The sequence below is a fragment of the Myxocyprinus asiaticus genome, chromosome 19 (assembly GCF_019703515.2).
Source record: "Myxocyprinus asiaticus isolate MX2 ecotype Aquarium Trade chromosome 19, UBuf_Myxa_2, whole genome shotgun sequence".
Taxonomy (NCBI): Eukaryota; Metazoa; Chordata; class Actinopteri; order Cypriniformes; family Catostomidae; genus Myxocyprinus; species Myxocyprinus asiaticus.
Genome location: NC_059362.1, coordinates 17735679 through 17751811, shown reverse-complemented (window position 1 = coordinate 17751811; position 16133 = coordinate 17735679). Strand labels below are relative to the sequence as shown.

Sequence of the window (16133 nt, the reverse complement as noted above, 5' to 3'; positions counted from 1 at the left end):
CTGGCGAAAAGTGCTCTTCACTGACGAGTCGCGGATTTGCCTCACTGGGGTGATGTTTGGACTCGCGTTTATCTTCGAAGGAATGAGCATTACACTGAGGCCTGTACTCTGGAGCGGGATCGATTTGGAGGTGGAGGGTCCGTCATGGTCTGGGGCGGTGTAACATAGCATCATCGGACTGAGCTTATTGTCATTGCAGGCAATCTCAAAGCTGTGCGTGACAGGAAAGACATCCTCCTCCCTCATGTGGTACCCTTCCTGCAGGCTCATCCTGACATGACCCTCCAGCATGACAATGCCACCAGCCATACTACTCATTCTGTGCATGATTTCCTGCAAGACAGGAATGTCAGTGTTCTGCCATGGCCAGCGAAGAGCCTGGATCTCAATCCCATTGAGCACGTCTTGATCAGAGGGTGAGGACTAGGGCCATTCCCCCCCAGAAATGTCTGGGAACTTGCAAGTGCCTTGGTGGAAGAGTGGGGAAACATCTCACAGCAAGAACTGGCAAATCTGGTGCAGTCCATGGGAAGGAGATGCACTGCAGTACTTAATGCAGCTGGTGGCCACACCAGATACTGACTGTTACTTTTGATTTTAAGCCCCCCTTTGTTCAGGGACAATTATTCAATTTCTGTTAGTCACATGTCTGTTAAACTTGTTCAGTTTATGTCTTAGTTGTTGAATATATTATGTTCATACAAATATTTACACGTTAAGGTTGCTGAAAATACAAGGACGTTTCTTATTTTGCTGAGTTTGTGCGAAGATTACGAAGGAGAAGACAGGTGGAAAGAGACGGAGAGATTGAACCAGAAAGGACAGATGGTTGCGAGTATCCATACAGTATATCTGAATCCCCCCCCCCCATCAAAAATAACTAACACTATGAAAAAACTTTTTAAACCCCCATTAAACTCTTGCAGAACACTAAAAATCAATTTAAAAAGGGACAATGGATGACAAAGCAAGCTCTTGAGACCTCAAATGCAGAATATGATAACATATCTCCATGCAATAAGAACCTACACTGATACCTAGACTTTGTACATTGACTTGGACATACTGAATTACCACGAATTTTTAACCTTTAACAATGTATGGCACATAGGTTCTAATGATGAATATTTTATTTTATTTTTTCCATTTGATTGGCATAAAAATAGCTCTAATGCCAACTCTTTACCACAATGGAAAATTGTCCAAAAACATGATACATTATCTCCTTGAATTGTTGTATTTATACACTTGAAACTAAAACTGAGTAATGCAAAAAATAAAAACATTCAAACATTAGATGCTCAGTTTACTGACGATTTGTTAGTGTTTAACAAAGTGGTGGCACATTTGGAATAAATGTATCTACATTCTTGAATTTGCAAAAGATACTGTTGACCATGACACTGCTTCCTCAGATAAGAAACACCACATTCGCCGATACCATGACCTGGTTGTCGTTCTGCATGTGTTCCAGCAGGTGGTTAACCTCATCCTGGTCAAACTCATCCTAGCCTTTATTAATGAGAGTCAGAAGCTCTGACACTGCCACAGACTGAGATCTGGTCACCTTAAGGGCCTTCAGTAGGGCAGACTTAAAGTGGTCACAAAAAAGGTGAAAAAGGACATTTCAAAAACTGTCAAAAAAAAAAAAAAAGAAAAACATTTCTAATGTTTGGATCCATATTGGTCCCTTTAAACTCACTCCATTGGTTAAACTTCCTATACTATTCCCAAAAAAAAAATATTCAAGACTTGGTGACTTTTCCTCCACTTGCCATCTGATCACACAATTAGACTTGATAAGTCAAAGTGGTCGTTTACTTCAGAGGTTACCTGTGGGTTTTTCTTTGTATCCCAAACAATTCCTCTGGCAGTTGTGGCTGAAATCTTCCTTGGTCTACCTGACCTTGGCGGTATCAAGAGATCCCCGAATTTTCCACTTCTTAATAAGTGACTAAGAACAGTACTGACTGGCATTTTCAAGGCTTTGGATATCTTTTTATATCCTTTTCCATCTTTATAAAGTTCCATTACCTTGTTACACAGATCTTTTGACAGTTCTTTTCTGCTCCCCATGGCTCAGTATCTAGCCTGCTCAGTGCATCCACGTGAGAGCTAACAAACTCATTGACTGTTTATACACAGGCACTAATTGCAATTTAAAAAGCCACAGGTGTGGGAAATTAACCTTTAATTGCCATTTAAACCTGTGTCACCTTGAGTGTCTGTAACAAGGCCAAACATTCAAGGGTATGTAAACTTTTGATCAGGGCCATTTGGGTGATTTCTGTTATCATTATGATTTTAAAAGGAGCCAAACAACTGTGATAAATGGCTTCATATGATCACTATCCTTTGACACTATCCTAAGACATTTTATTTATTTATTTATTTTTTTTTTGCATGATCAGTCATTTTCAAAATCAAATGCCAAAATTTCACAATTTCTGCCAGGGTATGCAAACTTTTGAGCACAACTGTACATACATTTCAAAATTACTAAAGATTTATTTGGGAGTAAAACTTTTAGGAAAAAATGGAGTGCACCTTTAAATCAACTAATAAACAATTAACGGCTTGTTTTAACATTAATTTGTGATAATGTTAGTCTCATTTCAAGAGTGTAATTGACAGTTATACTGTATGTCATTGTACGTAACAGTTCGGGGTCTCAACTACTTAGCTAGTGAACAGTTGACTCATTTCTGATAATTAGCTAAAAGTTGTCACTTGCAAAGCTATTTAAAGCTATCGGGTATAAGGAATTTTAGTACACTACTTAGCTGTGGGTAACTGGGGTGGTTGTTTAGTTGGTAATGGTTTTATGAGGTAGTTGGTGGTTTCTCCCAGATATTGGGGTCCACAGTTTTACTTCTGAAATGGTCTGCCACCAGAAAAAGTGTTGAGAACCACTGATCTCCATGCATCTCCAGTGTGCCCTTTTTGCTGATGACCACCAGATGGCAGTCTCACCCGTTCCCTCTGACTCCCCTGGTACTCCGTAGCAGTGCATAAACAGAACATGCTCAGAGATCTCCCAATCACGATCTGGATCCATCTGATCCATAACAATAAAAAGCAGATCAAATAGGGACAGGAGAGAATTCTGGAGCCCAATGTTTTAAACGGGGTCTTATACTGGTCCACACCTTCCACAGTTTTAGCACAATGTGTGGACTTTTCAGATGGTCCATTATCGAAGGTAGGTCAAAATTTCAACTAATATCAATGTTAAAATGAATGATCTTGAACAATTTCACCATGACTCCATAAGACCACCTTAAAAACGGGACAAATCTCATCCTGTATTGATTCAATACTGGATGCATTATTTAATCTTAAAAAATACAGGATGATCCCGTATTTTACGGGACAGGTGGCAACCCTAATCATGATGAAACAAAGTTAAACAAATTAGATTATAACATTTTCTAACTAGCATAATGTTTGAACACTGACTATCAGGCACTTTATTAACTATAGAACACACTTGGACATTAGCTGGACTAGCCTGAAAGCTTTAGTGTGATTTGAGCTAAAGCAGCAACATTTCAGATACAATTATTGTAAGATTTTATAACGGATTTAACATGTTATGGAAAGGAATCTTGAGAAGGTTGAGATTTTGGTCTTTCCCATTCAAGTAAATAGGTGCTGTGCTTAAATGCATTAACATAGCTGCCCAGGGACATTGCCAAGATGGCCACCAAGTAAACTGATATGCCTTAGGTTTCACCCGAAAATGAAAATTGTCATAATTTACTCACCCTCATGTAGTTTCACATCTGTCTGACTGACACACCTGTTAGGCAGAATGACAGCCTCAGACACCATTCACTTTCATTGTATGGAAAAGAGATCTCATGAAAGTGAAAGCCAACATTCTGCCCAACATATCTTTGTGTTACATGGAAGATAGTCACACAGGTTTGGAATGACATGGGGGTGAGCTAATGACAATAGTAATTTTCAGGTGAACTATTCCTTTAGAATGAAAAAAGTTTTACCTGTCTCCTGACCAGTGGTGACAGCAGCTGTCAGACCCACCCCAGATGAGCCTCTTCCGGTGGTGGGAATCACCCTTGGTGCCGTGAACAATACGCATCACAACAACTGAGATTTTGCAACAGAAGCGTCGCCTGAAAATGGCACCAAAAAAATAAAAGAAAACTGTAATGGCACCACTTTTGACTGTATATGCTAGTGTAATTTTAAGTGTGTAGAACTGCTATAGTCGGTCTTACAGAAATACAGTCCAAAAAATGACGACTTACACTGCACTCACTTTATTACATCCTATAAAATGCTTTCTAAAATGAGAATGTCCCTACCTCTAATATCACCTACTTATAGCTAGCAATAACAAGTAGCATCTTGTACATGGCTGTGACAAAATAAAGGCTATTGGCTATTTAATAAAAAGGGATGAGCCCTTAAATATGTCCCTTCTGGTCAGTTTAAGTAGACTTGGAGCTAAATCAGGTATTCATGCATTACAAACCTATGGGCAGAATATTAGTGTCTCCTCTGATGCATGTCCCATTTTCAGATTGGTCTCATTGCCCCCCAACAGCAGACACAGAATGGCCTTCTTATGTATTCATGGCCATGGATTCTGGAAGCCAAGGAATGATGGAGTTGCTCAAAGACATCCTGAAACATACAAACATTCTTCACTTGCATAGCACAAACAAAATTTATCAGCTTAGTATAAATTTCTTTCAAGTCTAAACTCAACTGCCATAAATAAAACAATTCCGTGACAAATTTGTCTATCTCCTCCTAACTTTGGAATGAGTTTTGTGGAACTTCTTGATCTTGGCAACATCATCTGCAGAGAATGTTGGCAGGCACGATCTCCTAACTCATAAGGTTCACATTGTTGGCCAACAGAATTGTTCTGTAGAGAATCATAAGTTTGCCTGAGGACATAAATTTCCAATACAGATTACATGAAAGTGTAAAAATAAGCACACCTGAGGGTCCCCGAAATGAATCCACCCTGATTAGCAGGTAAGCATCGGTAGACTCCTACAATCTGCACACGGTCACCTGGCTTCACCTTGTCAACTTGGTCATCATTTACGATGATGTCAAAAGAGTGTGGCAGTTGTCCAGCAGGGGCTTTCTCTGGCATCTCCTGAATGGTCAATGTTTGGTAATCCTTATAGCAGCACAACCCAAACTCAGTCTCTAGAGGATTCTTTTCCTCATCCGAGACAAGCACAGAAACATCATGTTTTTCATAGATCACAAAATAAAAAAGGTACCATTTAGCACTTTAGGTACTAAGGGCCATCACTGGGATGGTATCCCTCAAGGAGACATTTGTTGTACCTCTAGTTAGAGTTAACAACTCGTTTTGGGTACATAATTATACTTAAAACAAATGGTACATTGTTCTCGGAAGAACAAAATACAGTAGGTCCTTAGGGTACAATTATGTACCTAAAACAAAGGAATCTGTAATCAACATTGTATGGTTGGGGAGCCTTGATTCAACAAAGTAGGACATGCTCCTGGATCAACATATTTGTTGGTTCTGGAATAATTTAGGGATAGGGTGAATGATAGGGTTAGGGGCATGAACAACATTATCATCTAATCAACTTTTAGGGGTAGTTCATTGTTAGCTTTTGGACTGTCACTTTGATAGGAATGTTGTTCCAACAAATATTGTTGTCTTCCTTGGTAAAATCATGGTAACCTTGTTAAGTCTTGATAGAACCACCATCTGGTGGTTCTCCAACAAACAAACAGAACTCACCTTGTTTGGGTAGATGGCACTGGAAGGAAAAGCATCCAAAGAGGTAAGATCAGTGTATTTTCACTCCAGGATTTTCTTGGTAGCTGGACAATAGTGGACACTACACATAATCTTAAGTCTGATCAAGGAACCTGCAGTCACATCAAATTGGTTCTTGGACTTGAGGCCTCAATATAAAATTTTTTCCCCCCCCAAGCATTTTATGCATACAACGATGATGAAAGTGGAATATGTATATTTCAGGTGTAAGCTAAGACTGTATATATCCATAACTCTGACCTAATCATAGCGTGATTCAGATTTTGAACAGTTGTAGAACCAGTCTCAAAGTTGTTGTGAAGTGTTGGCGAAACAATTGCAAAATAACATCACACTCTGATTTCATAGTGAATACATCCTTGAGTTACATAATTAACCCCAAGTTAGTCAGAGGACTACTAGGCATATGGTCTATAGCAAGTCACATTGTATAGAAACTCCAATGGTGTCTATGTGAAATATCATGCTTTTATCAAAAGTACTTAGTGTAAAAATGAAGTTGCAATATCTTAACATTTGGTCACAATGCCTTCCACACACACACACAAGGTTTCCCAGAAAACATGCACTTAAAAGTACATGGAGATACATGTTTGCTCCCAAAGCTGCCCTCAAAACAAACATTTTCAAACTGCTTATCATAAGTGGCATCTATTGAAGCCACAAGGTCCTTCAGGGCTCTCTGGAAAGCCACAAGCTCAACAAAAGCATTCTATAGCAGTCTACTGAGAAGACAGTCCATGAACAGAGCATTAATCAGAGCAGTGTCAAGTAATAGGGACAAACTGACAGATGTAGTTTGTAAATCGGTCAACGTGGACCAACGAGCTTACGTCATCCCTCTCATGAGCGCAGGTCACAGAGATGTACGGAAGCGAACATTTGTAGTTAAAAAGTATTGTTTTGTTTCTAAAAATAAATCAACCGTTTGGGTTCAGAAGACCTTTATTTGTCGACTGGAGTCATGTGGTTTAATTTGATGCACCCTAAATATGCATTTTGGACCATCAAAAAATGGAGGACATCCACTTGCATTGTTTAGAGGAGGAGGCCAGAAATGAAATCCTAAAAGTCTTAAATTCTGTTTTGATGAAGAAACTAAGATACATCTTGGATGGCCTGAGGGTGAGTAAATTATCAGCAAATTTTCATTTTTGGGTGAACTATTCCTTCAAGTCCTTCTTTTTAAACTATACATCTACACTTGCACTTCCACATTCTTCTTTTGTTTTTGGCTATTAGCATTCTATGTGCATATCGCCACCTACTGGGCAGGGAAGATAATTTATAATTAAAATTGACTTAAATATTGATGTTTCTCACACTCACCTATCATATCGCTCCTGAAGATGTAGATTAAACCACTGAAGTCTTATGGATTACTTTAATGCTGCCTTAATGTGCTTTTTGGAGCTTCAAAGTTCTGTCCATCAGTCACTTGAATTGTATAGACCTACAGAGCTGAAATATTCTTCTAAAAATCTTTGGGTTCAGCAGAAGAAAAAAAAAAATCAAACACATCTGGGATGGCATAAGGGTGAGTAAATGAGACATTTCATTTTTGGGTGGACTATTCCTTTAAATGTAATCAAACCAAGAGACCCTCCATAGCTCAAAGACAGAAGGATAGAGAATAAAATCAGAATTCACATCATCATCTAAAAAGTCCAGGTACTCTCTCTGGGACTCTCTCAGCTCAAGGTCCTCAAGCCCAGTTTCCATTTTCACTACACCTGTGTATTAAAAAGATCAAATTATATGAGGTTCAACATGAAAAAAAATCAAAGACACAAAGGATACAATCTTTTCACATTGTCTTTTACTACATATCCATCAAACAACTGACATTGCAAGGTTTGTTCAACTTCTTTGTGACCAACATTATAAATACAAGAGTAGAAAAAGCTTGATAATTAGAAAGATAACTTACTTCTGGCCAATGTGCTGTTTCTACGACATCAGGAACTCTATCTGATTATATTTTTCAGTAAATTAGGGAGAGAAACAGGAGGAAATGCAATCAGATGTCTGTCTCAGACGACAGGTGAGGTAAATCACTTATGTTAATTAGGCTCATTAACCTTTTCGGAGCATTTGATTAGCTCAAAGCAGAAAAATGAATTTGATGATCATTTTAAGAAAATTGTAAAGAATTGGCACACTGAAGTCATTGGATCCTGAGAATTACAAGTAAAGCTTTTTTCACTTTTGTGAACAGCTTTGCTTGAACACTAAAAAGACAAAAGTAATCAAGATTTTCACCTGACTGTGTGGCCCTTGTGAAATGCCAAGTGCCTTGCAGTGTCTTTTTTCATGCAACCCACAAAGTATTAAATTATTCTTTATATTTGACAAAGCCAATATTTTAGAGAGATTTACTTGATATCATACTAGAAACCCATACATAAAGACATCACAGTGTCTTACTTTGACAAAGACCTATTTTATGATCTAAGTAGGGGTTTGTGTTTCTTGCTGTGCGATCTTTACGGTTGACACTCTGACAAAGAGCTGCATAACCAGCATATAAATGATCTAATTTTCTTTTACTGCGACATTCCAGGAGCCTCCGGTCGGGCAACCGCAACGACCCGCTACTCTTTTTCTTCTCACGTTACAATGGATTCATGCACTTTGTCTGATTCAAGACATAAGCACTTCTGTTGAGTCCCTCATCGGGACAGTGAATAAACCAGGCTTGACACTCTGTTTTTACGGCTGCGCGTCTGTCACGTGCTCCTTACCTGACTCAGCCTGTGCCCCACCCATTCTACAGGTGCAGAACTGAAGTAGCGTTCATCGCGAGAGTTGACTGAGTAGGTACGGTCAAAAAGTGGAGTTTTGATTTGGAAAACAAAAACAAATGTGACCGACGTCATTCAAGCAAGTAAGTCGTCTTTGTACGGTTTGTTTATAAACGATGTTTTGTGAATCTGCGTATATAGATCGGAAGTTTCATTTTGTTAAGGTGTCAAGTTAAACTAGAGACGAGCAAAACTTTACTTTCAGTGACAAGCGGTTGGCTCTGTTTTTGGAAGCTGTTTTGCGCTAAACTGGGGCTAAAGGATAAAAACATATTTTGTTTAACAATAAACATAAAAAGAACTATTTTTGATTATCATATAGCTAAAGTAGGAGCTTGCATTTCTAAAATGTAATTAAGCTACTATTGACTTGTTCGTGTTTACTATAGTGTTGAAAGCACAATTGTATAGAGATTGCACTACTCTGTCATTCAGAGGGTTTGTTTATTGTCCATTTATTAATCTGGGTTAATGGTATTTTATCAAAATATTGTTCATTTAAATTCATATTGATTAACTAATGAATGATTACAACTTTTAATGTAAAAATTAACAGTAACCAAAATGAATGTGCGGTAACACTTTACAAATAAGGTTCTAATTGTTAACATTAGTTAACAACATGAGTTAACATGAAATAACAATGAACAATACTTTTACAGTATCTTGGTTAATGTTAATTTCAACATTTAGTTAATGCACTATGAACTAACATGATCTAACAATTGTATTTAGGCTAACTGGGATTAGTAAAGATTAATAAATGCTGTAAAAAATGTTTCATTCATTGTTAGTTCATGATGCCTAATGCATTAACTATTGTTAACGAATGGAACCGGATTGTAAGGTGTTATCGAATTTTCTTAAAAAATATTCTAAATATTTTTTAAGTGTTGTACATTATTGATGTGGACAGTAATACTGTTTTTGTAATCTTTTATTGTTATTAATGAAAGTTATTATAAAGCGTTACATTTGTATGTTGGGGATCCCTGGGTTGGCTTAGTGTTTGGGTGGGGGATTCCATTCCTGGGGGATTGAAAACCGTAATATACACTGGTGGCCAAAAGTTTGGAATAATGTACAGATTCTGCTGTTTCGGAAGGAAGTTGGTACTTTAATTCACTAAAGTGGCATTCATCTGATCACAAAGTATAGTCAGGACATTACTGATGTGAAAAAACAGCACCATCACTATTTGAAAAAAGTCATTTTTGATCAAATCTAGACAGGCCCCATTACCAGCAGCCATCACTCCAACACCCTATCCTTGAGTAATCATGCTAAATTGCTAATTTGGTACTAGACATTCACTTGCCATTATATCAAACACAGTTGAAAGCTGATTTCATACAAAGGTGTACACTACAGTCTTCAAAGACAAAGGACAACTGGCTCTAACAAGGACAGAAAGAGATGTGGAAGGCCAGATGTACAACTAAACAAGAGGATAAGCACATCAGAGTCTCTAGTTTGAGAAATAGACGTCTCACATGTCCTCAGCTGACCGCTTCATTGAATTCTACCTGCTCAACACCAGTTTCATGTTCAAAAGTAAAGAGAAGACGCAGAGGTGCAGACCTTATGGGAAGAACTGCAAAGAAAAAGCCACTTCTGAAACAGAAAAACAAAAAGAAAATTTTGGAGTGGGCAAAGAAACACAAACATTAGGCAACAGATAATTGGAAAAGAGTGTTATGGATCTTAACCCCATTGAGCTTTTGTGGGATCAGCTAGACTGTAAGGTGCATGAGAAGTGCCTGACAAGACAGCCACATCTATGGCAAGTGCTACAGGAAGCGGTGGGGTGAAATGTCACCTGAGTATCTGGACAAACTGACAGCTAGAATGCCAAGGATCTGCAAAGCTGTCATTGCTGCACGTGGAGGATTTTTTAAAATGAGACCCTTTGAAGTAGTTTAAGAAGTTCTGAACATTTGTTTCAAATTGTAATAGTAATTTTTCACATTATTAATGTCCTGACTATACATTGTGATCAGTTGAATGCCACTTTGGGGAATAAAAGTATCTTTTCTTTCTGTAAGAGCAAAATCTGTACATTATTCCAAACTTTTGGCAACCAGTGTAAATGCATAACACTCAACAGCATCTCTCCCTTCCTTAAGCTTATGAAGCAATGAGCCAGCCGCCCAGAAACCAGCGTGCACAGAGAGAGAGAAATGGAGGAGACTACAGTGAGAAGAGAGAGAGAGAGCCCCGCAGCCGACGGGACAGTCCAAATGACCGACGATCAGGTAGTGACAGGTGGGTAACATGACACTTTAAAACAAAAAACAATTTACAGGTAAAACAATTTTTTCCAGGAAAAAAAAAAAAAAAAAAGAGAGATGGAAGTAATATTTACTTTCATGCAGTATGTTATCATTTAGTTAGCAGATGTATGGCTTTGAGGAACCTCAGCAGCAATGGTTTTGTGTCTGACCCAGGTCATCCGGCCAGCCTCCATACTACCCGAGAGGTTCTCAGAGAAATGCGAGGAGTGCTCCTCGAGAGGAACACAGGGAGTCCAAATGCTCTAATGTCTGTTCCAGGAGAGGTAGGCATTCACTCACTGACATTAGGGATATAAGCAACTATGAATGTGAGATAATTTTTGCAATAAAAATATCTTTGCATTATGCATTTTGGAAGATTACAGGGCTTTTACCACCAGAGAAATTGATGGAGGCATGTCCCGCGCACCATATTAAAATAACTGCTCGACTGATTTGGGGTTTTCTATGGTTGATTCTTACATTATTACATTTGGTTCCCCCTAATCCTGAAATACGTTTTTGGAATTGTATTTTTTAACAGCTAGGTCAAAATGTCTGAAACCTGTTTGTGGGAATTCTCTGAATATGGGTGTCAATTCTTGGTTCATGTCTTTTTAAACATGCGTACACACACAGGTCTGCTTTTTCTCTAGTTCAAACCACGCCCTTTGACATAACACTATGTAGTTTCCTCCTTCCTTCTTGTCTAACCGGTTATCTTTTTTAGGCCTGTTGATACCAATCTGTCATGAAGAACCATACATTACTCTTTGCGATCTGGCAAAGATATGCAAAACTCTGGACATTGTCACTATTGTTTTTTTGTTTTTTTTTAATGAACACATACACTCACTGAGCACTTTATTAGGAACACTATGGTCCTAACAAAGTGCCGGACGTGGTCTTCTGCCTGTTGTAGCCCATCCGCCTCAAGGTTCGACGTGTTGTGCTTTCTGAGATGCTATTTTGCTCTTTACAATTGTACAGAGTGGTTATCTGAGTTATCGTAGCCTTTCTGTCAGCTCAAACCAGTCTGGCCATTTCCGTTAACCTCTCTAATCAACAAGGCGTTTCCGTCCGCAGAACTGCCGCTCACTGTATGTTTTTTGTTTTTGGCACCATTCTGAGTAAATTCTAGAGACTGTTGTGCATGGAAATCCTACGAGATTAGCAGTTACAGAAATACTCAAACCAGCCTGTCTGGCACCAACAATCATGCCACGGTCAAAATCATCGAGATCACATTTTTCCCCGTTCTGATGGTTGATGTGAACATTAACTGAAGCTCCTGACCCGTATCTGAATGATTTTATGCACTGCACTGCTGCCACACGATTGGCTGATTAGATAATCGCATGAATAAGTAGATGTACAGGTGTTCATAATCAAGTTTTCAATAAGTGTACATCAAGCATAGCATATGAATCAATGTTTGTGTGAGCACATATTCTGTGAAAATCTTTATTTATTGTTCACTTGCTGTTATGTTAGCAGGTGACCTGTATTCACAAAAGCTCTTTCATTGTATGACACAAATACAGGGCACACTCTCAGTTGTTTCTCCCACACGGATACATGCTCATTCATTCAGACATGTTCATTCTTACACAATAATATTAGAATGTGTACTTGCAGATCAAGTGATTTTCATCTAGACTGGCTTGCAGTTTTTTTTGAGTAATTGTATGTTTTTGTGTGTGTTTTCAGGTATTGTCTTGATATGCGCTGTCTTGACCAATGCATTGGTGTTTATCTGCGTGGTAGCTGCTCACATGGCTCAGTTGGGCATGTCTGCGATGGGCATGGGCGGAACAAGCTTTGTTGACGCCATCATTCCCTTCGAGGGAACGGAGCTTCAGCAGGTGCGTGATCTTGACATGCAGTATGGACAGATGAGAGCACCTGGAGTCTATGGAGGCGTGGCCTTCTGTCTCACTTTTTGTGCACTTTCACTCCTGTTTGTAGTGTCCAGCAGTAAACCCGCCCACCTGCTGCCAAGGAAGCTCCTGATTGGGCAATTTGTGTTCCAGATAATTGGCGCAGTGGCTTACGTGATTGCGGTGGGTTTGTACCTGCATTTAGTGATCTCTGTGAACTCAACCGACGTATGCATTCGACGCGAACGACTTTATGCGCGCAACGGATATACCTGGATGAACTGTAGTGTAAGTGGGGGGGATGCAGCTGTCGCAATGTTTGGAATCATAACCACAATTTTGTATGCTGTTGGGGCCTTTCTAACTGGCCAAACACTCCAAGATGTCAGTTGCTACTATAAGGAGCGTGACCGCTATGAAACCAAAAGAAGAGAACAACCCAAACGTGCTCATCCTGATACTTATGTCTGAGGTTTGTAGTGAAAATATAGACTTGAGACTGGATGTACATAAACTGTTCTTACTTTTTTTTAAATTTTTTTTTTTTACCCTTTTAAAAACTTTTTGACTGAGAAACTTTTTTTTTATCATTTAATTTATGCATATTAATATTGGTTTCAGGCTTCAACAGACACTCAAAATAGTTTTGCTGTTAATATATACACTCACTGAGCACTTTATTAGGAACTCTTTGGTGTTAATAAAGTGCCCGACATGGTCTTCTGCTGTTGTAGCCCATCCGCCTCAAGGTTCGACATGTGCATTCTGAGATTCTATTCTGTTCACCACAATTGTACAGAGCGTTTATCTGAGTTACCGTAGCCTTTCTGTCAGCTCGAACCAGTCTGGCCATTCTCCGTTGACCTCTCACAAAAACAAGGTGTTGTTGTCCACAGAACTACCGCTCACTGGATGTTTTTTTGTTTTTGGCACCATTCTGAGTAAACTCTAGAAACTGTTGTGTGTGTGTGTGTGTGTGTGTGTGTGTGTAAAAATCCCAGTAGATCAGCAGTTAGAGAAATACTCAAACCAGCCCGTCTGGCACCAAAAATCACGGTTGAAATCACTAAGATCAAATAAGAATCCCCATTCTGATGGTTGATGTGATCATTAACTGAAGCTCCTGACCTGTATCTGTTGATTTTATGCATTGCACTGCTGGCACACAATTGGCTGATTAGATAATCGCATTAATAAGTAGGTGTAAAGGTGTTCCTAATAAAGTGATCAGTGAGTGTGTATATATATATATATATTAATAAATATATATATATATATATATATATATATATATATATATATATATATATTAATTTATTAAAAAAATTTTTTTTCAATAAATAGACCGCATAAAACCTGCATATGATCAAATGAAACTGTGAAATTTTGCTTCATTAAGAAAAAAATATATTAAAAATGAAAAGCCTCAGATTTAAAATCTGTATTTACTGTTAGAATGAGTGCAATGGGTATTTACTTGACTTTCTTTCTTTTGTGGAACACAAAAGGACAAGTGAGGCAGAATGTTAGCCTCACTAACATGTCCTTTTGTGTTCCACAAAAGAAAGAAAGTCATACAGGTTTGGAACAACATGTTGAGTGGCGAGTGAATGATGACAGAATTTTCGTTTGAAAAGTTTCTTAATTCTCTTTGACTGATTTCCCACTAGGGGGCAGCAGATATATATTGTGACCTCAAAATTACTATGCTGTACAGTATGACCTTAACTAGCCATGCTGCTGTTTATATCTTTTGATCTGCTTAGAAAAATATAATCTCTTTCTAGAAGTCAATAAAAATCATTTTGAAGATAGCATTCCTAATGGATACAGAGTTGTTTGTTAAATTACAACATTTGGAATTAAATAGTTTAGTAAATATACTGTAGAGTGGGGTCCAAAAGTCTGAGACCACATTGAAAATTTAAACTTGGAGGTAAATAGAAATTTTTATGTAAGTATGATTAAAATTACTTTTTTAAAAGAAATGTTATGAGATAAAATAAGGTTTCCTTGCTCCCATCTTGATGCTAGGATAACATGGATCATCAAGTTTTGTACAAACTTGTGTAGTCCATGTCCAGGTGCATGCAGTTAAAGTAACAGGGGGACATACCAAATACTAGGACATTCTGAAATTCAGCTTTTCACAAAAATATGCTGATAATTGGTATGAAATTGTATTGTATGCAAATTAGAAGAATTGTCAATGTCGTGTCAGGCTTTTGGACACGGCTATATTTATAGCAACAACTAGACGGACCTCACATTTTTTGGCAATAATGTAAACAAATTTGATTAAAGTTTCCACTGTTGCCATGTTTCAATTTGTTGAGGAAGAAGAAAAAAAATTTGTTGACACTATTCTACAAGTCTTCCAGAACTGTTTTTTTCTGTTTGTGATGACAGGTATAATCTTACAGGTCTAGATACAGCAAGGATGTAGAATGAAACAGCTGGTAATATTTAACCAGTATGACCCAGTTAAAGTTTACACCTGGAAAGAACGTACGTGAGCTCACATAGCTTTGTGAATTAATTAGGAAGTACCAATTTACAATGATATATATATACTGTATGCATATTTTATAATATCATCTGTTTGATATTAATTCTGGCCTGTAAAACAAGAAATAAAGTATTCAGCATTACCACATCAGATGTCCATTGTGTGACTCAAGGGTTTTTCATTGTAATAGGGAGGTGTGTTCCCCTGGTAATGTTTCTTAACTCATGCTTACCACATAACAAGTGCTGACAACTGTTGAACGTGTGCAGATACACTGCGACAGAGCTCACATGCACTTTGTCCGTTGCAGTACAGACAAAGCCTCTTTCGATCCCGTTCTATTATTTTTCCGTATTCTGAATGTCTGTCGCTGAGAAGAGTGGACAATAAGGTGACAGTTTCAGCTGGACTTCAGGGTTTGTCGTCTACAGTAGGGTAAGTCCTTTCAGTTGTGATTATACACTGTAAAGTGTGTATCCACCACTTGTTCACTTAAATTGCAGGGTCTGAGAAGACAGCACTCAGGTGAGCAGTTTTGTGTTTTTTTTTCCCCCTCTTAAATGCAGTAGAAACAGGTTAAGGATTAAATATTGATAAGTGACGAAACTCGTACACTGCTGATATCGGGCACACAGCCACGGTCAAGGACCACATGGAGTAAGTGTGCACTGCAGTACGTGAAGTTAAGTGGTGGGTAAACCTTTAATGGACCCTTTACCCAAAAACTAAAATACCGGCATCATTTACTCACCCTCGTGTTGTTCCAAACCTGAATGAGCTGTTTGTATTTTCTGTGGAACAAAAAGGAGATGTTAGGCAGAATGTTAGCTTCAGTCACCATTCACTTTCATTGTATGGAAA

At 38.3% G+C, this 16133-nt stretch overlaps 2 protein-coding genes and 1 pseudogene across 5 annotated transcripts in view; 2 read left to right on the top strand and 1 right to left on the bottom strand.

Annotated features, from left to right (window-relative positions):
- Positions 1-1507: 1507 nt before the first annotated feature.
- Positions 1508-8575, bottom strand: LOC127410483 (maternal DNA replication licensing factor mcm3-like; annotated as a pseudogene).
- A 21-nt stretch (positions 8576-8596) lies between these two features.
- LOC127410400 (MARVEL domain-containing protein 3-like) lies at positions 8597-14034 on the top strand. Of its 2 annotated transcripts, XM_051645657.1 has the most exons (5): positions 8597-8693; positions 10737-10875; positions 11058-11167; positions 12594-12748; positions 12852-12987. In XM_051645657.1, the coding sequence occupies exons 2-5, from the start codon at positions 10748-10750 to the stop codon at positions 12894-12896; spliced, it is 438 nt and encodes a 145-aa protein (XP_051501617.1). In that variant the 5' UTR covers positions 8597-8693; positions 10737-10747; the 3' UTR covers positions 12897-12987. The 2 variants fall into 2 exon arrangements, with proteins under 2 accessions (XP_051501617.1, XP_051501616.1); XM_051645656.1 differs by having other exon boundaries at positions 12594-14034.
- Positions 14035-15517: 1483 nt separating this feature from the next.
- The window catches only part of LOC127410373 (tensin-3-like), a 75003-nt gene continuing 74387 nt past the window's right edge, over positions 15518-16133 (top strand). For all 3 annotated transcript variants that reach the window (XM_051645604.1, XM_051645603.1, XM_051645602.1), the window contains exon 1: positions 15518-15707. The gene's annotated coding sequence lies outside the window, so the exon portion shown is untranslated. The remainder of the gene's footprint in view (positions 15708-16133) is intronic.